Source organism: Carlito syrichta, unplaced genomic scaffold (genome assembly GCF_000164805.1).
Source record: "Carlito syrichta isolate Samal-C Ts95f unplaced genomic scaffold, Tarsius_syrichta-2.0.1 Scaffold256582, whole genome shotgun sequence".
Taxonomy (NCBI): domain Eukaryota; kingdom Metazoa; phylum Chordata; class Mammalia; order Primates; family Tarsiidae; genus Carlito; species Carlito syrichta.
The window spans coordinates 158,930-184,682 of record NW_007200678.1 but is presented as its reverse complement, the minus strand read 5'-3'; the positions used below and the strand labels follow the sequence as shown (position 1 = coordinate 184,682).

Sequence of the window (25,753 nt, the reverse complement as noted above, 5' to 3'; positions counted from 1 at the left end):
CTGGGCTCTAGTTGCTGCCTCCTAATCACCCCTCTGGACAGCTCGCTACTTGGAGAGAGCGCTCTGCCTCACCCCACCTTTGCCTGACTAGAGGGAACTTCCTGCCCTGCCACCTGCTCTAGCTGCTTGACCACCCTTATGCTGGTTCCTTGCCTCTGACCAGCTTCAATTTCAGCTGAGGCAGCATATAAGAAAGACCAAAGGGCAGGGGCTGGAAGGGGCCAGGGCTCTCTGCTCTTCTGGCTCGTTGTGGGTCTGCACAGGGCTGTCTGCACTGACATGGTGCTGGATGGATTGAACATCCTGGAGGTGATGGTCCCGCCCCCTGCTGGTGTCAGCCTGTCAATGCAGGCAGGGCCTGGGCCCACTGCAGGGCTGGCCTAGATATGAACTTCCCTTCGGCTCAGTGAACTTCAGGATAGAGTCCAGAGGATTCTCAGTTGGATTAGATACTTCCTCTTCTGTTCTGCTCCATTTTATGGATACCATGTTGATTCCACATGACTCTCTTGTCCCCAAGTTCTTTGAATGTCAGGAAGTTCAAAGCCAGGAGCAAAGGTGACCTGCAGATCATAGGGCTGGCTGGAGCCTGTCCCCTCAGCCAGTGTTAGGACAGGTCCATTGTCCCCTTGGAGACAACCATGAATAAAAAGCCACCCAGGGTAGGAGCCGAGGCAAGAACAGTTCTCTTTGTTCTCTTCAGGGTATATAGCCTCCAGAGCAGCCATGAACCATTCCCTGGCCTTTCCTTCCTTCACATTCCTATAAACACAGTCCCTAAAGTCTACATACCCTGCTATATTATACTGTTCATGGAGAGGCCTGTTCTCTGCATGCCTGGGTCCTTGGGGAAGGGGTCCTCCCTACCCTGGACCTGACATGCACATCCCTAGTGGGAAAACTGTGTGTGTGAACAGGGCCTATCAGGTGGGCTTGTTGGCAGAGATGGGAAATCAGGGTCAGGGGCTCTGTACCCTTTGTGGCTGCAGGCTTATGTAACCCACAGTGAGTTAGGGGCAGACTGTGATCCACTATAGCTTGTTTCCCTCCAGTGTGGACATGGACAGCTTGGCCTGCCACGCCTGCCTTGCACACTCACGTTACAGTAGATGCGCTTCTGCACCCCATAGCGCAGCACCAGCACGTCAAAGGCTTGGTTTAGGACACCCATCACCATGGCTTCTGACTCCAGGGGGCCACTCTCCTGCAGAGACAGTGCCCAGCCATGTCATCTTCCAGGGCTGCCTGGAGCTCCTTAGGGCTCCTGGTGAGCAAGTGCTTAGGAGGGGGTGGGGCAGAGGGATGCCAGGGGCACCAGGCTGAAGGACTTACTTTGACTAGGACAGCAAAGAAAAGGCCTGTGCTGAGCTCCTGCACGCGCTTGGATGCCATGCGGCGGTCGTTGCAGTGGTCAGCTTGCTTCTGCAGGGTATCAGGCTCCACATCTGGCATCTCCCTGTAGCCTGGGGAGTGGGGACAGGGGTGGGGTTGCTGGTGGGGTCTGTGTTCGAGGAGGCAGGAGCATGACTGGGTATGGGCCATGTGGTGCAGCAGCCTAGGCATCAGATTAGGACTTCCATACCCAGTGCCCAGAGCTGCAGAAGGTGGCCTGCCACAGTCAGCATCCTTGGTCTGGCTATGTTTAGTGCTGGCAGCAAGCCCACTGTAGCTTTTGCAGCACCTCACACTCAGGGAGAGTTTCTAGGCCAGGCTTCCCTGGGCTCAGGCTGCGTAACTCTTGGAAAGCCACAAGCCCAGCAGAGTGGCTTCAAGTCACCAGGCACCCACTCTGGGGTAGACACCTCTGAGATGGCCCAGGCCCACCCTGTCCCCCACTGCACCCCTCACCTAGCGCGGCTGCCAAGAGGCGGTGCACCAGGACATCGGCGAAGCGGCGGATGGGAGAGGTGAAGTGCGTGTACAAGGGCACGTTGAGCGCGTAGTGCCGGAACTGTGCTGGGTCCTGCAGCAACCCCGAGCAGAAGTACAGCGCCATCTGCAGGGGTGGGGGTGGTTCACAGAGCCTGGCAGGCACAGAGCTGCCCAGTCAGGCTTAGAGGGCCTGTACAACCCAGAGCCTTGCCTTGGGCAGTCTTGGCATGACAGACCTGAAAGGCCACAGGCCATTGTGCAAAGCTAGGCAGGACCGGGGTTAGAGGCCTTTCTGCACAAGGAGGGCGGGCAGAGCCAAGGGGTATGAATGTCCATCTCCTGGAGACATATGCTGGCCTTGCCCAAGTCTCCCAGACCACCAATGGCAACAGTACTAAGAACACCCTGGTCAGCTCTACCCTGCTGAGGACAGGAGTTTGTTCTAGGAACCCTCAGGACGCTGGGAGGTCTCCTTCCCTCAGAGTTCTGTGGGAAAGGCTGCCAAGCCCCTGGGGAGGGGCAGGCCTTGTATTGATGTGTCAGGGCAGCTGGACAGGAACTGATCCCCCCATGAACCCTGCCAAGCATGATGCAGAGGGAATAGTTTCTTGCCTGCCTCCCCAGGACAAGGCTGGGGCTGCTATTCTGGCTCAGGAAGAAAGAAGGGGAAGCCTGTGGCCATGCAGGACCAGGAGCTGCAGAAGCTGTCTGCTGGGGCACAAGCAGAAGCTGAGGATGCTATACAGGCTGGAGGCCAAGTCCAGCATCCCAACTAGCCAGAATGGGAGGAGGCAAGAAGGCCCAGGACACAGTCACTTGCCTAGAGCAACTTGTGCTGTAGGCTCCTGGCCTTTCCTCTCAGACCCAGGTCTACCTTTGATCAGAGCAGATGTCATTCCCTTTGGCCCTGATCCTGCTGAGCTGAAGCCACTTTTATATCCCAACACCTGACCCCAAAGTAGCCAAAGGAGGCAGTTTCCCGCCTGACAGCCTCCATCCTTCTCTTGCCTGACCACCTGACCTACCCAGGGGCCGAGACACAGAGGTTTGAGTCCATACAGTCCAGGCCAGGAAGAGACATTGTCCTCTCTAGGGACAGGAGCACAGCCCAGCCCTGCTAGGGCCACAGTCCCTGAAGCTGCTCACCTTGAGGTCCCTGAGCTTTCAGGGCTGGGTACCAAGGCTGTTGCTGCTACCTAGGAGCAAGTGAACAAGTCCCTTGCAGAGGGCCAAGGTCACACTCATGACTGCTCAAAGCTCACTTCGCCTCCTGAAACCCTTCTGTGCTCTTGGCCCTGGGCAGCTGGCTCCAGTGACCCTGGGCATCAGCTCTGAAATCCAAAGTGACCTACTAGGCTCCTTAACTCCACTTTCCTTCCAGCCTCTGCTGGGCCCTGGGTTTTGTCCCCAGAAAGGCTCTGGAGGAGTTAGGTGAAACCTCTACTCAGAGCCATGTCTGGGCTTTTTTTTCAGCAGTGGCCCAGCTGCCCAGATGACCTGCAGCAAGGAGGACAAAAGGCACTAGCTTCCCTTCTGACTGGCGGAGGTGTCTCTGGATAAGGTGGGATGGGTGGGAACCATGGCTTTCTCAAAGGGACCAGCCATCACTGGGACAGCTCTGGTGTCTGTCTCAGCAGTTCACTTGTGAATGGACCTCTCACATATTTTTGTGCTTGTTGCTGCTGCTTCCCTTGCCCTTTCTCTTGTCCCCACCTCAGTTCATGGGGCTAAGAGGACAGGGACACTCTACATGGTCCAGAGACGGCCTGCCATCAGATCCACAGGCAAGGGTGCCTCTAAGGTCACTGGTCAGTAAGGCCAGGAGAACTCAGTTTCTTCAGGCTGGCTGACTCAGGAAAGGACTCCTATCCCTGGAGCTCCAGGGCTATTCTGACCTTGGAGGTAGATGACTTTAGAGACTGGGGCAGTGGCTGGAGACCGTGCTGGGCACAGCCAGTGGCAGTTCTGGGACTCAGAGGCTGCTGTGTCTTCTCTGCCAGGCTGGCCTGGAGCCAGTGGAGTGCAGGGGAGGCGGGGTCCAGTGGGTATGGCACAGCCCCTCCCTGCTGTGGGTGCCGCAGGTACTTGGCCGGGCTGACACTTGTGACTGGGGACAGGTAAGGGCAGCTGGGTCCAAGCAGGCCCTGATGGCTCCATTCCTAGCAGAGCTTGAGGTGTCAGAACACAAATCAGCTGAGGCTGGTGAAGACCATCTGGTTTTAGACAACAGTTGAATTAACCAAGTGATCAAGGCTTGAATAATGAGCTGTCACTGCCCTGGGGTGGGCAGGGCCCAGAGCTGACCCATCAGTATCTGTAGCTTCTGCTGACCTGAGTGTCCACTAAGGGTATGTCCTGTCCCCAGGACGCTCAGGCTCTGCAGGGGCTAAGTTCAGCCTAGAGGGCTGGGATAGCCAGGAGCAAGCCCTTCCGTCTAGCCCACAGGCTGTTACCTGTTTGCAGGCATGGGCCCAGACCCACGGCTGGGTCTTCTTCCCTCCCACGATGGCCAGAGACCAACTACTAAGCCTGGACTCCACAGGCTGGAGTGGAGTCCGACAAATGCTCCCTGGGGCAGGCAGCCACGTGACACACTCTCTCCCCTCTGGATCTCAGCCAGACACATGGTCTGGGAAGCCTTTAGCTCCAGAGCATGCTGAGCTAGAGCAAGTCTGAGCAGGAGGCAACAGGTCAAACTCTTCAAGGAGCTCAGGGCCCACCTGTCCTAGGTGCTGCCTGGAGCAGCCTCTTCTCCCACCCCCCAGGAGCATTCTTCCACCCTGCTAGATGTGAGGGGGCAGCTACTCTCTACCCAGCCAGGACCTGAGTAGAGCAGGGATGATGGTAGGCTATGTGCATGCATGTGGAGGTCACAGGTCCAGGGCAGTGGGTGATCCTGGGAGCAGCAAGGACACAGGCTAGGCCTTCCTTACCTGCATGGGCCGGGAGCACATGTTGGTGAGCACCTCCTTCCGGGCCAGTGAGTACTTGTCATTTCCAAATGTTTTGGTCAGACTTTTCTAGAAGCAAATCCCAGAAACCTGTGTGATATGGGGTCAGCTTGGGGAGAGGATCTGGGCCGATGGAACCCACTGATCATGTCATACCCAACTTTAGAGATCTGTAGGGTGGGCTATGGGACCCAGCCTCGCTTGGGTGGCCATACTGGGCTTGAGGTCAGTCCCTTCCATGTCTAGCTGGCTGGTCTGGACAGATTAAGTTCCTGCTCTCTGGTCTAAGGTAAGGTACCTCTCTGCCTCTCCCAGGGTAGGAGCCTAGATGAGAAGCCTCCCTCCTGTGGGATCACAGCCAAGGCCATGGGGTCCTTAGCCCCATAGGCTTAGCTTCAGGCAAGAAGCACCTGAAACCACGTAGATGAACATGTTTCCTGGATTCCTATAATTCTAGCCTCTACACTGAAAGCCTCTGGGCCCAAGAATAGCTCTTTCCTAGCAACAGGACCTCTGCCCACAGCAGTGCCTCCAGGGCCCTCTTCTTGACCCAGTCCCGGTGAAGGAGCACAGCCCACTGCCAGGTCCTCTGATATTCCCTCCTCCCCTGCAGGGGAGACCTGGCTGGAGGGGGAAGGGCCCTGGGGGAAGCAGAGGCCACAGGACTCCACCCTCCAGGACTTTCTTCCCTTTCCCCCAAGCAGGGCTCCCTCACCCTGCATGACACTCACATTGAGGGCTCCTGCAGAGCTGAAGTCCATGGAGAGCCCCATCTGGTTGCAGAATTCCATCAGGTCATTGAGCATCTTTGTCTGGGGTGGGGGGTGCCGGCGCAGCAGGGCATGCTCAGGGAAGGCGCGATAGATCTTGTGGGCCACCGCCATGTTGGCCAAGAGCATGAACTCCTCCACGAGTCTGCAGAGGGTAGAAGAGACAGGAGGGATCGCAGGGGTTAGGGGACTTGCTGTGCAGGCTTCCCCATGCTGTCTGCCTGGCTCTCTTGTCCCCTTCATGTCTCAGCTTAAAGTCAACGTCCCAATCACCCAATCTAATGTGTCCTCCAAGTTCTGTTCTTTTGTATTGCCCCTATACCCTCCCCTGCACCAGTGGTTTACATTGCCATTCTCTTCTGACTGGTTGGCTCCTGTGCTATCTCCCCTACTAGCCAGGGCCCGAGAGCAGGGACAGTGTCTTTAACTCTCCACTGAACCCTGGAATTCAGCAGCCTGCTCAACCCAGAGAAAGTGCTCAGTAAAGGTCTCTGCTGAGTGACTAGACTCCTAGAACTCTGGGCTGTAAGAGAGCACTGTCCACCCATGCGCCAGGTCACCCCCTGCTCAGAGGGCTCGCTGAGGTGTGTGGCAGTGGTGAGTAGAACCAGGACTCCCAGGGTCCAAGAATGCTGGGGTCACTTCTCTGGGGACTTGCAGAGACGAGCTTCCTGCTCAGGAACTCTTAGGATGAACAGGAGAGCCAGAGACAGTGAGAGGGAAAACCCTCACTTTGGGGACAATGCAAGCCTGTGGTTGGGGTGAACAAACCCTGGAGAGTCACTCTTTCAGTAGTTATTGCTTCACTTGGGAATAATTAGATTCAACAGTTGGGAGGGATGGAAACGGCTCCAAATGAAGGGACAAAGTAGGCCAAGGTTCCAGGCTGGAGAAGCAGTGACCCATGAGAGGTGGAAGAAGTGTGCCAGGAGACTCAGGAGCCAGGCCACGGGGTGAGAGGGGGAGGCATCATTCAGCCCTGAGGCCAGCACCAACCCCCTACCACACATACCAAATCTGGGGCAGGAGGTCATACACTGCTTTCCCTTTCCCCACCCCTGGTATGACAAGTGGATCACACATGTGCACAAGAGCTGAAGCCTCCGAGATGGGTGCTTAGGCATGTCCTGGTGCTGTGGTGACCAGGACCCCTGCTTGGGGAAAGTTTCTCCCTTGAAGAGACAAGGTCATACTAGACTTTGCACAAATTGGGGAGACTCTGCCCTCCCTGTCTTTACCCAGGCTCCATGCCAAGCCCCAAACATCTCCCCTGGAGCAGGAAGAGGTCAGGGAGGAATCTCCCACAGGCCTGGCAGCACCTGGTGGCCTGGGATGAGCGTTCTCTTCCTGGAGGTGTGGGGAGTGTTGTGGGGTTAGCCTTGCCATCTGGCCAAGCTCATGCAGCCACAGGCAGGGACAGAAAGCCCAAGTGAGCAGAACCCCTCTTCCACCCAGACTGACCTGCCAGGGCAGAAATATGGAGGAAGAGACCCAGCCCTGACCCCCTCCTGTGTGGGAACTGCTTTGGGCAGCCCATGGCACACAGCAGGGAAGGGTGATAGCTCAAATATGTGACCACAAGGATCAGGCCTTAGTTGGCCCTTTTACCCCACAGGACACCCAGCATGTACAATGAGGAGCTTCCCTGTTCTACCCCAGGATTGCAGAAGAGCCTTTTAAGTAGCCACCCACCCCCAGGCCCATCATTTCCTGCTGGAAACCCTTGCATTCAAGTTCCTGAAACCACCACAAGTCTCCTGAGCCCTGATTTGAATTCTGGCTCCACTATGTTCCTGCTGTTGGACCCTGGACAAGTCAACACTTCTCCCAATTCTCCTTCTCAGATGTAAGACAGGGATCACAATGGCATCTGATCACAGGACACTCGTGAAGGCTGACAGAGATAATGTGTTGCAACGGCAGACCCTGTTCCAAGCACATCATATGTCCTCAAGATCCAGGCACTGCTTTCCTGTTGCTCCATCTGCCCCCCAAATGACCACCCAGGAGTCTCCCCCACATGTCTTAAAGTTCCTATCTGTCATCTACCCCTGTTCCTCGCTCACTTCCAATCCTTTCCCTGAAGGCCTGGCTGAAGGCTTCCACAGGCACTTACCTCTAGGGTCAGGACACCTGTGTCCCTATCTAGTGCCACTGGATTCTTATTTGGATTTCACAGTTAGATCTTGTCCACCCAAGTGGAATATCAGTTCTTGCTCAATAAATCTTAGAGATAATCTATGGTGTCTCCTTAGTCAGGCCATCATCACCAAAATGCTTCAGATGCATACTTTCATTCACTCGATGGTCAGCTCACTAGATGAAGACTACTTTGTGTCAGATACAGTTGTGGACTCCCCTCCCCATGTAGCCCGAGAATCCTTGTGGGCAGAAGCACCCAGGATGTTCCGTGGCGCCATCTCCCCCACCAGTCCAGCTGCAGACTTGGGTGAAGAGGGAACACCTGTGGCCTCAGGACTGACCATGGGCTGCATTTTGCAGTGTGCCGGAAGGGGGCAGCATGGCCCCACAGTGGAATTGCTATTGAAGAGGCAGGCTAAGAGGTGGTACCAGGAAGGCAGGGTGAAGGAGCACACTGCACTGGGGACTCTGAGCTGTCCCCTCATGCCCACGTCCACCCCACAGATTTCAAGAACTGAATAGCTGGGAGCTCACAGGCTGAGCCATGCTCCTGCTTCCAATTTCTACAAAGGCTTCCCACTTCCCTGCTCATGGTCTTTAGTAAGGACAAGGACAAGAAGAACAGGAGGGAAGGGAAAGGGAGAGGGGTGATGCTGCCGCTGGGAGCCCCAGGCCCTGACATCTGATCCCAGGCTACTTCTCCAGTGACTCCTCTACTTGTCCTGGACCCCAGCACAATACCACAAGTCACCCCTGCCTTGTTACAGAAGAACAATGACACTTGAACAACCTTGAACATGAGGTCTTGGTGAAGCTTTGGATCAGAAACCAACCTTGGCCAGGTCCCTTGGTGTGGCTGGATCTGTTTCCCTTCCTCCCTCGGCCCCTCCCTCTCTCTGTGGGCTGGGAGTCAGGAGAGCGCCTGTGGGGCTCTCATCAAGCCAGCTGGGTGACATCAAGCCTTAATCCAGTTAGAAGTCAAGGTGACTAAATAGGGAGATGACAGGGAGTCTGGATTCCCTGGGTGCAAACAAGGCCCAGTATAGTGTTCTTTTTTTTTTAATTTTAAAGATGTGGGGTACAATTCAGGATTAGGTATACAAGTGGTCATCACACAAGGCCCACTAGACAAGTGTTCTAGCAGAGCTACAGGGACCATTTCCTCAACCCTGCTCTCAAATCCTTCTACTGTAGGTGGCAGAGAGAGGGACAGAGGGAACAGGCAGGCTCTGAGCAGGAGAAAGCAGAGGCGGGTCCCCAGTGGAGTATGGGAATCGGAGGGCCAAGGCCAAGACATGCTGCAAGCAGCCAGTTCAGGATTCCCCATCAAAAATGAAGCCAGGTACACAAGATAAGTAACTTGGCTGGGAAGTACAGAAGTGGGGAGGGATGGGTGGTGTCATTGCTCTCATTTGAGGACAGCGTAGGGACACCTCACCAGGCTCCAGAAAGTACCCCTCTACCCCGTCAATTTCCTGGGCAGGCCGGCAGGGGGCTCCCAGCATCTTCTTCCTGCAGTACTTGGGACATGGCAGCCCAACTTAGAACCCAAGAACTTCTGGGAAGGAAAGGGCCCTACAGTTGAAACTTCCTGCCCCGCAGCCCAAGGTTCAGAGGTCTCTAGGCCATTGATAGGGGCTCCGGCAGTTGACCCGGCCAATAAGACCCTCTCTCCTTGATGTCCCCCCTCTTCTGGAGGACAGTGCCACATGCATGGGCCTGACAGCCAAAGCTCAGAGGATGTATGTACCAAGTTGTTCTGGGGATCAGGTCCCACCACTGAGAGTAAACTCCACACCCTGAGGTGTAGGAAGCCCAAAGGAGGCAGAGTGGGTACCAGGACTGTTTGAGGGGAAGGAACCCTGCCTGCTACCCTGGCCTCAGACCTTGCTGCCCTGCCCTGGGCATCTGCCCTTAGTGGTAGGTAACCCATCTCCTCCCCAAGCGAGAGCATCGCACAGGCATGAGATCACTGGGCTCTGCTGGGGAGGGGAGCTGGAACTCAGCAACTGCCTGACAACTGCTCTACTAGGGGCTTCGGGAAGGACTGCCAGCCAGGATCACCTTCCAGAACAGCAAGCCAAGGCCTTGGAGAGAGGGCCTCAGTCCCAGGCCTGGCATCTGCTGAGCATCTGGAGCCTTGTACCATCAGGGCCCCGCGACTCTGGAGGTCTGGGGTGGGGCCGAGCTGTGATGGATGGCTGCCGGGCCAGACCCAAGTTGCTCAAGTACTCATTCCTAGTATGCCTCCTACCTGCACCTGGGCCTCCAGGGTGCAGGAGGGAAAGGGGAAGGGCTGATGTGATGTTCCCCATTCCATGGAGGAGCTCAGGGAGCTCCTCATCAAACAGCAGGGAAAGCCCACAATCGACCTACACAGAATACACATGCTCCTCTATACTGCAAGGGTGACACTGGTCTAGAACAATGGCTTTCTAAGGGTATTGTTACATAAGGTATCAAGATAAATATATATGTATGCTAGGGTTATTTTATTTTTTATAAGAGGATATCCTTTCACCTTTAAGCTTCTGACATGCATCATAACTTTACAAGAGGGAGCTGCTGGGTGCAGCATTCCTGTTATATGAGGATTGGACTGGCTTCTGCTACATCTTACAGGATGGTGTCTGGGAAAGACTACTCTTGCCCTGGTAGGGGTCAGAGATTGGCTAAATGAGAAATGGACTAAAACACCTGCCCTCTCAGAAGAAAGCTGACTTCCTTGACCACCCAGGAACTGGGTCTGAATATCTGTCTGCTTAACTTGAAGATGCTGGCTCTGTTTTGTTAGAGATCTGGTGTGTCTGTGGCCAGGAAAGGCCTCTGTTTAGTGGTGGTGGTGGGACTCTCCTAAGGTAAGAAGGCTTTCACCTTTCCTGACCCTGCCGCTTTCCCATGTGCACAGATCATGCCATCTGGAGAGGCAAACGAGGCTAGAGGTTTCTGCTCAGCAGCTTGCCTAGAATCCCAGCTCTGCCACTCACTAGCTGTGCAATTTCAGAAAACGTTCTTAATCTCCCTGAATCTCACTTTGTTCCCCAGTAAAATAAGGAAGAAATGTACAAGTGCCTGGCCTGAAATAAATATTACATTACTATTACACATCCTATGATATGAATGGACTGGGTGCTCAGCTCTAGGACGCAGGTTAAACACACAGCAACATTTCTAGAAACTTCTCCTGTTCTCCCTTCACAAGGCCACCGCCCTTGTCCAGGTCTCCATCTCTTTTACTAAGAGGCCTCCCTACTCCTAGTCATGCTCTGCTCTGTGCCGTTTGAGCCCAAGCTGGTCATGACCCTCTCCTGTAAAGACCTTCAGCAGTTCCCACTGTCTTCAGGACAGTATCCCTCCTGGGAAATGAGGTTCTGGGTCCTGAGTTACCTCTCCCTTTTCCACTCTCCTTTTTCCCCTTGCCCTGTCCCCCACACTCTAGCCACACTGTTTTGTGGCCCTTCTTGCTGCTATACCCAATGCCTGGTATCCTGTGCCACTCTTCTCCCATTTGTTTCTTAAATGTCATTTTCTCTGGGAGGGCTGTGTAAGGGACCCCCTGAAGTGCTTCTTGGGATCCCATTCAGACTCCATTCTGGCACTCATCCACCATGAACATGGGTGACATCTCCTCTCAACCCCCACTGCTGGTCCCACAGTAAATGATATAGTTTGGACGGTTGTCCCTTCCAAACCTAATGCTGAAATGCGATCCTCATTGTTGGAGGTGGGGCCTAATGGGAGGTGTCTGGGTCATGGGAGAGGATCCTTCATGAATGGCTGGGTGCTGTGCTCACGATAATGAATCCTCCCTCTATTAGTTCATGCCAGAGTTGGATGTTTAAAAGAGCCTGGCACCTCCTTCTCTCTCATGCTTCTGTTCTTGTCATGTTACATGCCTGCTTCCTTTTCACCTTCGGCCATGACTATAAGCTTCCTGAGGCCTCACCAGAAGCCCAGTAGATACCCCTGCCAGGGTGTATCCACAATAAACCTGTTTCCTTTGTAAATTGCGCAATCTCAGGCATTTCTTTATAGTAACACAAAATGGACTAATACAGATGCCCAAAGAATCTGTGCAGAAAGAACTCCAGGATGGGGCACACTAGGCTCCAATTCAGGAGTGGGAAGGCTGGGCCCTTTTCTGCTGGGCACATTGGTCTCAGTCATCTGCTTCCAACCCTGTTGATAACTTTGAGCTCTGTCTGCATGAGTCCATTCCCAGCTATGATTAGAGGTGCCATGGCCTTGTCCTGCTCTGTCCTTAGCACTCCCCATGGATCACTTGAGAACCATCCTCCACCTCAGACAGGATGGTGGTAACACCCTAAAGCTGGCATGCCTCCTCCTCCAGAGCCTGGTATTGGTTTCTTTCCTAGTTCCGTCTCTTATCCATCCTCAAGCCTATTCTGAACTGCTGCTGGAACTGAACTCTGCTCTTGGAGTAGTGAGGGGATGAGGAGTGAGGGGAGGGGCGAGAGGAGGAGGAACACAGGCAGCACCCACAAACCCAACCCTTTCCAGGTGCCTGTAGCCCATGGTGTTTCTATCTCTTTCTGTTTGGGGCAAAGTCTAACATGAGAAAAGGAAAGTAGCCTGTAGTCCCACAACTCCCCAAGCAGCGGTCTGTGAGCCCTAGAAGTCTTACTGCCTATAAGTTATTCCCAGTGCAAATGCTGCCAGGAATTGGAGGAGCAGCTTCCAAAGACTCGCAGATTTGGCCAGTAGCAGCAAGCCCCCATGATGGTGGGGTTGGGGAAGCCAATTCAGGAAACCAAGAGACAGAACAAGGGAGGCCGTCAAGTGTAGACAACTCTGCACACTGCTGCTGGTGAAGGAGGTCAGAGTCAGCCTGAAGGGAGGGTAGGAAGGGCCTCTGTCATGGCTCCTGGTCACTGTTTGAAGGATCCTAAAAGTTGGAACATCCACAGATAAGGAGGAGCTGGCGGTGAGAAAGCCCCTGCTTGTGGCTGGCTGGCATGTGGAGAAGGCCTGCAGGGTCGAAAGGAACAGGAAGGGGCTCTCTAGGGGTGAAGTCTAAGGTCTCATTCTGGGGGGATGGGAGACGTGTGCTGACACAGAGGCCTGCCATGGTGAGGAGGAGGCTTGTCCGCTGCTCAGCACCCACACATCGTCTGTCCTGACCACAGGCCCTGCAGGAAGGGCTGGCCACTCAGAAAATGCTGCTTCCTATAGTATCCTGGAGGCCCCAGGGCTTAGGAGTGATGCCCTCGGTACCATGGCAGAGAGAGAAAGGACCTTGCCCAGATCAGCCAGTCAGGGCTGGAGAGGGCAGACTCCACATTCCTTGCTCAGGGCAGACACTTGGCCCTCAGTAGCCACAAAACAGAGGAGTCAAGCAGGGGGGGAGAAAAGTAATCCCAAAGAACTGGCACAATGACTTCCCTGGAACTACCACTGGGCATAGAAGAAGGGAGAAAAACCTGTGTCTGTCGAGTCAACAGAGAGAGCAGCCACCTCACAAAGACCCAAGGACTGGGACAGCCTCCCTGGCCAGGCCAGGGGTGTGGGCAGGTGAGGGGCAGATCAGGTCACAGCCCTGCTGGTTACTGTCCCCGGCTCTAAGACTTGGTGGATCCAGAAGAGTTAGGGAGGCTGGGGCAGGCAGTAGGTCTCTTCTCAGGCCCAGGCATGGTGCTGAGGCAGAGCCCATCCTCCTCCTCAGCCTGCTTGGGCCTCACCCTCAGACTCTCTGCTCCTCTGCACTTAGGCTCCCAACCTGGCCTGGCAAAGCTGGACCTCTGAGGAGGTCCCCTTTCCGGACCCATTGTACTTGCTAAAGTGATAAAAAACTCACCCCAACCTTCCTCACCCAGGACACTCAGAGAGTGGCTTTGGAAGTGGTTGAGAGCTGATCGGGGCCAGGGCAGAGGGGTACGGAGTTGCCAAAACCTGAAAATGCATTCATTTTCAAAGATCAAAGTCAGTTGCAAGAGGAGAGCAGCCTCTTCTGCCTGCAGCCACCAGAGTCCTTGTCACACTCTGTGGGAGGCTCCTGCTAATGGAATTAGGCCACTCACAGAGATTGCTCAATTAGCTCTGAGGGAAAATTGCTAATGTGGAACTTTGATCAGAATTGCTCCCAGCCAGTTTTGTGTTCATTTCTCCTGAAGATCACATTTTCCGCACTTGGGCAGGTTCTCACTGTGGGCTCCAGAGCCCTTGGGCTCAGTAATGGCCGTGAAGGTAGCTGCTGGGTCTGTGGAGGGAGCTGTGCACCCAAGCATGGCCCTTCTTCCATGGCTAAGAATTCTGTGGGGCACAGGCAGGGGCCACCTCTGGCAGGGGACCTGCTGCTCTCCCAGTGGCCCCAAATTGAGGGAAGTGTGCTGGAAACTGCAGGGTCAGGGGAGTCAGTGGTCTCTGAGTCCCAAATTATGGGCCGCTGGGGAGGGAAAGTTGAGAGGATCTTGGTTGCAGCTCTCTCCCAGGCCAGGCCAGTGGAGCTGGTGGCCTGGGAGCTGGAAAAGGGAGGCCTGGGGAGCGGGAGCTGTAGGCAGAACCATTGGCTGGGTGTGGGGCAGCTGGGAGGAAACACGGCCTTCTGACTGATGGGCGCCCACCCACAGTCAACCATGCACTCTGCTGCAAGCCTCTGGGAGGAGGGAAAAGTGGCCTCGGGGCCCCCACACGTCATAGCTCGGGCCTCTCACTGACCCCTCTCCTCCTGGGCTCGCTGCAACCTGCTGAACGTTTTGGACGTTCCCATGAAACCACAGGGAAATGAATGGGGCCTAGTTCACAGGCATGGAAAAGCCCAGAGGAGAAGGCCTCTGGAGCCAGACATAACAGGCCCTGTGGGTGAGGCTGGAGCCAGGTTTCCTACTCTGGGAAGCTCAATCCACTGCAGGGCCTTTCTATAGGTTTGCAGGCGGGCCCTGCTGCAGTAAGGCACGTTCAGCTACTATTTTTCTAGCTCAAAAGGATGTCTCCAGAGGCTAGGCATCCAAGTTCAGGCCCTTGGACCCTGCCAAAAAGAGGCCCAGAGGCTGCGGTAGGGAGTGGGAGGGGGTTTGCTGGGATCCTGAGCTAGGTTGTCAGTGAAGAAAGCCCTTTGTCAGCATAAAGCCAGTCCAGAAGCCTCGCTCCCCACCAGGTATGGGCTCTGCTGGTGGAGGCAAGGGGCAGGTTTGCATGTGAGGAGCCACCCAGCCCCTAAGCAGAACCAGGTGGCAGCCTGTGCTGTGTGGCCTTCTAGATCATGGTCACTGGGACTTGCTGGCTGCTTTATGGTGTTGACACATAAGCCTTTGCCCAGTGCTAGCTGCTTGCCCAAGTAGAACTGGAACCTGAACCCCAGGAGTTGTGGTGATGGCACACAAAAGCCCACGCACCTCAGGAAGTCCCTGCAGTGCCCTCAACAGGTTTGCCGCCCTTATCCCATTGGCTCCCAGTCTAGGGTCTCTTTCATGACTCAGGAGTGGGGGCTGGCTCTGCAACCCTGGACCAAGAACAGAGCTTGGACAAGTTAAGTGTGACCAGCTGGGTCATGATGGACTTCAGGAGGGATGGATTTTGATTTTAAAATCAAACTTTGGGGCTGGGCACAGTGGCTCATGCCTGTAATCCCAGCACTTTAGGAGGCTGAAGCCTGAGGACTGCCTGAGATCAGGGGTTCTAGACCAGCCTGGGCAACTTGGTGAGGATTCCTCTCTACAATAAATCAATAAAAGTTAGCCGGGCATGGTGGTGCATGCCTGTAGTTCCAGCTACTTGGAAGACGGGAGCAGAAGAATCTTCTGAGCCCAGCAAGTTGAGGATATGGTAGCTGTGAGTGTGCCACAGTACTCCAGACTGGGTGATAACTCAATAACTCAATAAATAAGTAAATATTAGGATTTGGGACAAAGTATTCAAGGGATAAAGGTGTTATGAAATGCACAGGTCTTTCCCCCATCTCTCCCCTCCTATAGGTACACACATCCTCACAGATACTACCAAAGACAACTAGATACAAGAGACATGAGACACAGGTTTCCAGGAGCTCAAGTGGAATTTACTCAGCAAGTTAGAACATGCCTTGATGCTTTGCTCACCTCATGGCTGCTGGAGGCAGGTCTCCTTTAGCAGCACCACCACGTCAGCCATGAAGTCACTAAAGGCTTCAAGGAACAAGAGAATAGCTGCTCTTTTGGGTTGAGCTCTGTGAACTTTCTCATCCATTCCTCACAATCCATCACATGGAGAGGGAAGTGTTGGTCCTAATGTGCACAGAGGTAGACTGTGTCTCTGAGAGGCCCCAGAAGGTAACCACAGAGCTCCCATACCACAGTGTGGTTGGGCCCTGCTCTGGAGACTGCCAAGTGCTCTGCTAATCTCAGCCCATCCAGAATTCTCATTATTCCTAGGAGCACAGGGAGGTTAATAGAGGTTGCATGACTCACCTAAGCTCCTAGATCTCAGATACCAGCCGCTTACTCACTGTAAGCCCTCTGGGGATGAAGACGAGGCAGCTGGGTTTCTTACCAGCACCCACCTAAGGGGTCTGCTGACAGTGAGAACTCAATACAAGCCTTGCCCCAGAGGCCACGCTGGTGCCTGGGGTTTGGGCACCCCTGGTGGCCTGTCATGTCACTACCATCCATCTTCTTTCTGACTGCCAACGATATCTCCCCACTTCTGCCAGTGCTGCAGCAGCTGCAGAGTTCAGAATCACAATCTCAACCTGGCTCTCTACCTACTCAGCAATCTCTGAGGGACAGAGACCTTCCCCAGGGCTACTCCATGCCCCAGGCCTGACGCTAGCCACAGATGCTGGAAAATATGCAGGGAAACCTTTGCTCCACTGCCTGGTTGGGCTGGGACATTGTTGCTTCCTTGGAAGCCTTGTTTTCAGGCCCCTGCTTTGTTTCTGCTTCTCCTGCTTTTGGTTGGACAAAGAGAACAGAATCAGGACTTAGACTTCCACCACCACCTCCCTGGTAAGGCTGCTTCCTCCCAGCTGCATTGAGCTCTGGCCCCTTTCCTGCCTCAGAGTCCTCCTGTGTAGAACACAAATGCTGAGCACGTTTGCTTTTTGTACTCTGGGTCTCCCTGTCACCATCTGAGTATACTAGGTGCTGTCTCTTTTGCTAAAGCTCCTCCCACCACCCCATGGAGACATGCTGGGCCCTGGGTCAGGTGGAGAGAGTGAGCCAGGGGCCATGGTAGCAGGATGTAAAAAGCCCCTCACCCCTCAGACACCTTGGAATGATGATAGCCTGGCCCCCTTGGTGTGGCCTCATGCAAGCCTCTTTCTGGTCTGTTCCAAGAGGGAATTTTCTCACTGAACTCTGAACTCTAGGCAATGAATCCAGGCACTCCCCATGTCTTCCCCTGGTGAGTTCCTTACTGCCAGAGGAACCCTAAGGAATCCAGTAAGTCAGTCCCTTGCCCAGGTCTGAATGTGGCCTGGGGTCCTTGGTGGCCTGGTGCTCTGTGGGCCCTGGCTGTCACACTGGAGGCTACAGCTCTCTGGTCTTACAAGCTCTGGCCAGCCCGCTCCTGACCTCAGCCTGCTTTCCCACCAGCCACAAGGGAATGAGTGCCTCTATTCCCCAGGACTCTCTGGGGTCCCTTCATGGGTGACAGGCACTCAAGTTCTTAGACCCTTCCTGGGTGGGTTTCCATGCTGCTCCCTTTGTTCCCCACTACCAACCCCATCAGAAGCAGAAGCACTCTGCTCACAGTGGGGTTTGTCAAGGATCAGTTCAGGCCTTTCCCTCCCTGGATTGTCCTTTGGACTGATTCTAGCCCAGAACTCATCAGTGAATCTCGACTGTCTTTCTCTCAAGGCCAGTTTTCCTCTGTAGACCACAGGCCTTTTTGTGGGGAAGGTGAACACCTGGCATGCCCATTTTTGTATTCCAGAGCCTTGGAGCACATGTAGGAGCTGGTGAAACGTTTGAGGGAACAAACAAGGCATTTCAGAGACATGATTTGCTTGTTGCTCCGGAGAAAGTGTTGAATGAAAAACAGGACTTATTTTAGGGGGTGGTAGAAGTAAAGCCCCCCTAGTAATAAGGGACTAGAAGTGGTAGTTATGGTTCCTGCAACTTCTCTCCAGCTTCTCCCTGTTGGACTGTATGTGCATGAACTTGGCAAACAGAACCTAAGATAGCATCTGCTGGCCTAATGGGACACACTGCATTTGCCCTGATTACATTTTTACTGGGTATGGGTATCACTTAAATCCAACACAGGGTGATGGTGTGACTGGGAACTCATTTGTTGGTTATTTGATGATTGAATACTCTAGTCCTAGGGCAGTCTGCCTCCCAATAAACATAAACCCCAGCACATTAAAAGAAAAACCTCTGTCCTTCTGCCTTGTTTCCACTGAACTAATACTTGCCTTATCACCCCTGGGACACAGCAAGTTCTGACAGAGCTCTTCATTAGTTCTGTGACTTTAAAAATACTGACACACAGTTTTATGAACTAGGTTCAGAGTAGTTTAAATGGATAATGTTCCTGCCCAGTATATTCTGGGCTTCCCAAACAGCCTCATGTATCTGTTCTGGGCAGCACCAAGGCCCCTGATCTGCTCTCTCTGCTTCACCCACAGGAAAGGGCAGGGTGCGATGGGTAAGGCAGGAGATTGCTGGGTTGCATCCTCATCTCTACCCACAGTCTCTGGCTATTGAAAGTTTTCACATGCAGACTGTGAAAATTCAGGCCTTTCCCAGGTACTACCCTCACTCTACCTTAGAATCAAGACCAGAACAATCTGGGTTAGGCCCTAAGTCCCTCTAGGCACGCTGGGTCAGTGGTAAGTCGAATGGTGAGGCTGGAAGATGCTGTAGCCTGACAGGACCTGAGAGCTCCTCTTCCCTGAGTTGTCACTCTGCATTCCAAGCCTATCTTCCAAGCAGAGGGGAGCCCTATTTATCCAGAATTTACAGATACTTTAAGAAATCTCTTGGACCCAAGAATGCTAAACAAAAATGGCCTCTGGGATCTTCTTCACAGGTAGGTCAGGAAAGCCCAGGCAGTCACACATGACTGGGAGGACCAGGCCTTTCTCAAGTGAGAAGTGCTCTTGTTGGCAGAAGCTGCAGCACCCAGGGCTCTCTGGCCTCAGTCTTGCTGCCCCAACCTGGGATGAAGCCATACCCATCACCCTGGCAGAGCCCCATTTGGTCCCCTGGGCTGTGCAGCCACTGAGAGGGAGAGTAACTGTGCTCTTTGACTAATGGTGCTTATGCCTGTAGAATTAATAGCAAATCTTTGTGAAATGTGAGCCCAGTTCCTCATATCCCACAGTTCCTCAAATGAATACTTTCAAATGGTCATTTGCAACAACAGAAAGGGTTGGCCGCTGGTTTCAACAGTACATGCTTACAAGTAGCATGCAGCTCACACAGCATGTCCACTACGTGCCAACCTCATACAGTGACTAGGTGCTCCTTACTCTATGTCTGCTACCTAGGAATGACCCAGCCAGCTGTGTGGGAGCAGGTGACACTTTCCTTGCTGGGAACGGAGGCGAGCAGTGCTAAAACTCTGGCACTAAGAGTTCTGAGAAAGGAACAACCATAGCCACTGCACTCAAGGAGCATGGAGGGAAGATCCTTCCCCCACCCCCAACCCCATGCTATATCTGGAATGCTCCTGGTGTTTTAAGGAGAGGTAGTATTCTTGCTCTTGGGCACAGGGAATCAGGTTGACACATACTCACTTCCCCAGCCCCCACATCCTGTCAGAATTTTATTCATACCATAAACTGACTCTTTTCTCAGCACCTACTGCCTGAGCACCTCAGTTTGTGCTTAGCACTTTGGGGCAACAGATCCCTCAGAGGATCCAAGGAATGCCTTTTACACCCATCTCCACCTCTACCTACAAACATGTTTATGTTCCATTGCAAGGAGTTCACGGACTGTCCACTGGTCATGAAGACAAAGGTAATAACCTGCCTCCCAGGGCACTTGGCAAGGTGATTCTGAGGAGCCTAATGCTACCTTAACGACATGAGAGTTAAGTTTGATCATAATAATATCTGGGAAATACGCTAGGCAAAAACCCTAAAGAAATAAAAAGTTCCTTCTGCCTTAAGAACAGAAAAATGAAAAATTACAATGATGGTTTCCTATAAGATTTATTACACAAGAGATGGTGACCAGCTAACTGTTCTTTTATCCACACTGAAGACTCAATGAGAGGAAATAGATTAGATTCAATTGGAGGGCTATTAGAACTAAGGAAGAACTTCCTAATGTAAAAAATGCACTATACAATTCAGTCAATTTAATGAGCATAACATCTCACATATCTGAAACTCAACCATATGCCCATATGCAATCTTATATCTTTCAAACATGGAGCAGAACCAGGAAACAGGCACAAATAAGACCTGGAGCAGCCAACACAGATGCTGGGCTGGGCACGAAAGTGTGCCTCCCAGGGAAGTCCTTCCTCTGCACCTCACTCAGAGCCTTTCCTCCCATCCAACATAATCCTAACAGCTTGCCTGAGTTTCCTAACAGGTTCCACATTCCTCTGAACAAAAAGTGGCCCCTACTGTAAGGGTGGAGACAAAGACAGTCGGGACAGGGCCTCAGTAAAGTCAGTGAAAATACATGGCACTGAAGGGACATCTAACATGGAGGCAAATGGCACTGCAGAGTGCAGCAGACTCCGAAGAGAACACTTTTATATCACAATATAAACATTTAGGGTAATCCAAAATTATTAAAAAAGGACTACACTATGTTCAGTTGATATCATTAAAGTATGGTGTATACATTTAAGAAAAAAGTTTTGGTGCTTAAAAGAATAAGTCCTCCTCCAAGTGAAAACACAGTTCTGTAGAATAATTCCTTCCTTATTATTGTAGATAGTGCAAACATTAATATGTTTATATACTGACCACAGCAGGCCTACACTGTGCTAGCACCAATGAAAAGATACCCAGGAGGGCCCACATGAGGAAGCAGCAGTGCAGTCAGGGCTCTTGGGCACACAGATGCAAAGCCAGGGCTCTCAGAGAAGAGAGATGCTGAAGGGTGAGCATGATACCTCTGCCCAGGAGCCTGACTTCAGAATCTGAATATTCTAGGCAGTCTTCAGTTCCAGTGCGATGACAGCGGGATCCACGACACCAGGAGATAAGCCATGTCCTCTGCCATCTGCCCATTCATCCTAGTCTGCTCTCATGTTTGGTACCCACTCCTCACTAGCATCCTAGGCTTGAAGGGCAGACCCTGGGTCTCACTCATCCTTGGAGCAGGCGTGGGGTCATATGAGGTCAGCCTGGGGGTAGCTCAAAGTCAGTGGAATCATATGTGTTCTTCAGCCAGGCTCTTGCTCTGAGTCACTTTTCCTAGCTGGGTGCCCGCCATTGGAGAAGCATCACCAGAATAGACAGTAAACGTATTCAATTATTCTTCAAGAAATGAAGCAGCTGCTAAGTGATTGATATCCATTGATAGCCTGTCTGTCATTAAGCACAGCAATTCTTTCAGGCTCTGGAGGCTTCCTGACTAATCAACAAGAAAAAGCCACAATGCTCCAGAGAGCTGGGAGTGGCAGCAAAGATAGATCAGAAACACTTCCTCACAGAGAGTACAGCCAAAAGTTGAGAGAGCCAAGCACGTTCTGGTCACCTGCCAGGAAGCTGCAGATGACAGCCATGGGCACCTTTCTTTAGGCTCAGACTCAACACGCAATCCTGTGGCCTGTTTCTTTTAGGGGCTAACCTCTGTGTAAGAGTATCTCAGATCTGTGTCGCCTGAGCCTGGGCTCTGGGCTTCCAGGTACCCAAGAGAGGGTGTTTTTAGCAGGGGCATTTGCTAATTTAAGTATCTTTAAGTAGAGTCTGAGGCAGCATGCTAGTAGAGAGAGGGCTGAAGGTACTCACCATATTTGTCAGAAATCAAATGGCCCTGTTCATCAAACAGGGACCTGGCCTGTTCTTCTAGAACTCCTTGATGTCTCAGAAAGTGGCAAGTCTCCTTGGGTTTAGAGACTGCCCAGCTGAACCATCAGCTTATCAAGGCTAGCCTTAAGGGACCAGAGTGCAGTCTTCCCCATAGGGATGCAAATCTGTGGTTGGACAAATACCCAGATAGGCAGAGAAAGAGACATGAGTTATGTCAGGAAATTCTGAAAAAGGTATGGATATGGCAAGTACAGATATAGAGAAAACAAAAATGCTAGTTCTCACCACCCTCTGTCACTGGTAAGAGCATGTCACCATGTGTTATAAAACATCTGGAAAAAAAACCCCGAAGGGCTCCAAGCCACAGTAAACTGCTGCAGCCGAAGGAGGCTCCCCAGAGTGGAAGGAACTGTAGTCCATCACAAAAAGATGAGTAAAGGAAATGGCAAAGTGACACAAAGGAAATCTAACTCAGGAAGGAAAAAGTTATCTGCTTAATGTAATTCTGTGCTAAACCAACTAAGAAAACATTTACTCCCTTTTATAAGGTCTTTGAGAGTTTTGACATATTTAGTTTTGAGAACTCCTGGTGTCCTAGAATATTCTGTCTTGTGAAGAAATCTCTTGGGTCATCCTTGGGTAGTTACTTGAGCTGAAAAAGGAGGAGTGTGAGAATAACAGGGGACATTCTCAGGCTCAGGGAGCTCTTTTCAGCCCCAGAGCCTCCAGGGTCTGTTTGGTTGGGTCTCCACCCTCACTGTTGGGTTGACTCTCCACTCTACCTTCCTCTCTCCAAATCTCACCAGAGAAAGATTCTGTATATATGCACAGGACTCATAACCCTCAAACTAGGACAGCTGAGACTATCAGGGCTTAAAAATACAGGTTCTACCTTATGACCTGAACAACCTGACCAGGAGGAAAGCCCTCAATCCCTACCTCTCACCTCCCAGCACCAGACCACAGTAGACAGAATGGCCTGGTGGGTGGATCAGCCAGTGCTAAGGACAGATACAGGTGCAGCCCTTTAGGGTTGTAGGTAGGCCTGGAGGGCTCTTTTCAGGGGTAGACTCTTGGCTGCCTGAGTCTACTTCCACAGCAATGGAAATCAGAGAAAGGTGGGAGGGAGCAGATGACAGGGATTTAAGGAGATTTGAGGGAGAGGGTTACTGCAGAAAGGAAAAGATGTTAAATATAGACCTGAGAGGAACTTTAACAACTCTTCTCTTGGGCTTCTATGACAAAAGTGGTATTTTTGTGAATACCTTGAGGGTTACACATTCAATATTCTACCAGGGGGTCAGGGAAGAGTAAGACAGTCTGGGTTTTGGAGTCCAACAGATCTCTCTGACTCCTTGTTCAACTGTAAAGCCATGAGATCCTTTTGTAAAATGGACAAAGCAAAATCTCCCACATAAGGTTAAAATAAGGAGCAGCAGTCTTATGATTAGTTTCTTTTCTTTTGAACAAAAAATCAGATTCCATTTGCCTAGCTCCAAGTCCACAAACCACCACTTAAAAAGTAAAAGTGTTTCTAAATTGAAAACTCACCTTTGGGAACAATGAAATAAAGTGTACATTAAAGGTAATATCAGTAAAAACTGTCATAATCTAAAAGTGAGTATATAGTACAAACTCTTCTGAGATCAGGAATAGTGTATAGTGCAATAAGGCAAGACAAAGAAGTATATGGTATCAGATTAGAAAGGAAAAAGTAAAACTCATTCTTTGCACATGACATGACTAGGCATAAAAAAAAAACCTACACATTATTTGAATCTAACAAATTTAGCAAGGTTATTAAAGACAAGGTCAATAAAAATAAATTATATTTCCTTATATCAGCAACTCAGAGATAATTAAATTTATAAATACCATTTAAATAGTATCACAAATCAAGTAAATTTAATGAAAGATGAGCAAGACTTCTACACACAAAATTATAAAACACTATTGAGAAAAATTAAAGGTCTAAATAGAAGACTCAATATCTAAAAGTGTCAAATTTTTCCAAATTGATTTATAGATTCAAAGCAATCTCAATATAAATCCTAGCATATTTGTATGCATATATGTGGCAACTAATAATCTGATTCTAAAATCTATATGGAAATGGAAAGGGCCAAGAATACTCTAGGTCTTTTAACAGAAGAAGAGCAAGGTGAAACATCTAGCTCTACTGGAAATACTGATTTTTACAAAGGTACAACAATTAAGATAGTGTGGTATAGGCACAAGAATAGATATACAGATCAGCAAAACAGAATAGAGTACAGTGACAGATCTGCCCATGTATAGGCACTTTGTTTTTGAAAAAGGTAGCAATGTGAAAAGCTGTAGGGAAGCCTTTTCAATCAATGATTCAGCTGGGTCAGTAGATATCTATTTGGAAAAAATAAACTTGCTGCACCATATTTAAAAACCAATTATAAGTAGATTCTTCCAAAAAATAATATAGGAAAATGTCTTCATGATTTTCATATAGGCAAAGATTTCTTAAATGGGACACAAAAAGCATCTAACCATGGAGAAAAACATTGACACACTGAACTCCATTAAAACTAAGCACTTCCAGGCCGGGCATGGTGTTTCATTCCTATAATCCCAAGTCTTTGGGAGGCAGAGGCAGGAGGATTGCTTGAGTCTAGGATTTCAAGACCAGACTAGGCAACATAGTGAGACCCTAACTCTACACAAAATTAAAAAAAAATTAGCTGGGCGTGGTGTCATGCACCTGTAGTCCCAGCTTCTCAGGAAGCTGAGGCAGAAGGATCACCTAAGCCCAAGGGGTCGAGGCTGAGGTGAGCCATGATGATGCTCCAGCCTGGGTGACAGAGTGAGACTCTACTCAAACAAACAAACAAACAAACAAATCCCCCCTCCCAAAACTAAGGACTTCTCTTCATGAAAACAACACCAGAGAGAGTAAAAGAGCAAACTACCGAGTGGAAGAAAATATCCACAACTGTATATAAGCAACAAAGAACTCATATCCAGAACAACAAGGGCTATAAATTAAGAAGAAAAACAGAAAACCCAGAAGAAAAACAGGAAAGAAATTTGAAAAGGCACTCTACTGAATGGCCAAATAAACAGATAAATTCTCATACATTGCTGGTGGAATTACATATGATTCATCAATTTCACTCCTAGGTATATACTCAAAAGAAATACATACATATGTACACCAAAAGGCATGTGCAAACATAATTATTAGTAATAACTCCAAACTGGAAACAACCCAAATGTTGACTGAATTGATGCAGATTGGATAAACTGACGAATGAACTAGATGCAAGAGCAAAGATGGATTCTCACAAAAAATATTGCTGAAATAATAAAAGTTGTACACGGAAAATAATATACTGAATGAGCCTGCTTATTTCAAGTTCAAAGCCAGGCAAAACTAATCTATAATATTAGAAGTTTAAAAAACTCAGCAAAAAAAACAAAGCAGGTGGTATCACACTACCAGACTTCAAACTTTACTATAAAGCTACAATCATCAAAACAGCTTGGTATTGGTATAGGAACAGGCATATAGATCAATGGAATAGAATTGAGATCCCAGAAGCAAAACCTCAATTTCTCAACCAACTCATCTTTGACAAAGCCTCCACCACCTACCACTGGGGAGAGGAGAACCTACTCAGTAAATGGTGCTGGGAAAACTGGCTGACCACATGCAGAAGATTGAAACAGGACCCCTATCTATCCCCATGCACAAAAGTTAATTCCAAATGGATCAGAGACCTAAATGTAAAACCTCAAACCATAAGAACCTTAGAAAATGAAGGAAAAACCCTCATGGAAATCGGAACTGGCATCCAGTTCCTGAACAAAACCCAAAACCCACAGCTTATAAGAGAGAAAATAGACAAGTGGGACCTTATTAAACTGACAAGCTTCTGCAAAGCCAAAGAAACCATCAAGAGAGCAGGGAGACAGCCTAAAGACTGGGAAAAAGTATTTGCCAACTCCAGGTCCGACAAAGGCTTAACATCCTGGATCTACAAGGAACTCAAATGTGCTGAAAAGAAAAAAACAAACAACCCCATTATAAAATGGGCAAAAGATATGAACAGACACTTCACAAAGGAAGACATTCGAGCAGCCAACAAACACATGAAGAAATGTTG

General features: G+C 50.8%; 1 protein-coding gene across 1 annotated transcript in view; it reads right to left on the bottom strand.

The window, feature by feature from the left end:
- The window catches only part of DIS3L2 (DIS3 like 3'-5' exoribonuclease 2), a 151,238-nt gene that overhangs the window by 1,318 nt on the left and 124,167 nt on the right, over positions 1-25,753 (bottom strand). Inside the window, exons 7-11 of the mRNA XM_008052111.1 lie at positions 5,555-5,738; positions 4,806-4,892; positions 1,849-1,996; positions 1,333-1,463; positions 1,100-1,204 (exon numbers count right to left, since the gene is read on the bottom strand). Coding sequence (XP_008050302.1) covers positions 1,100-1,204; positions 1,333-1,463; positions 1,849-1,996; positions 4,806-4,892; positions 5,555-5,738 — 655 coding nt within the window. The remainder of the gene's footprint in view (positions 1-1,099; positions 1,205-1,332; positions 1,464-1,848; positions 1,997-4,805; positions 4,893-5,554; positions 5,739-25,753) is intronic.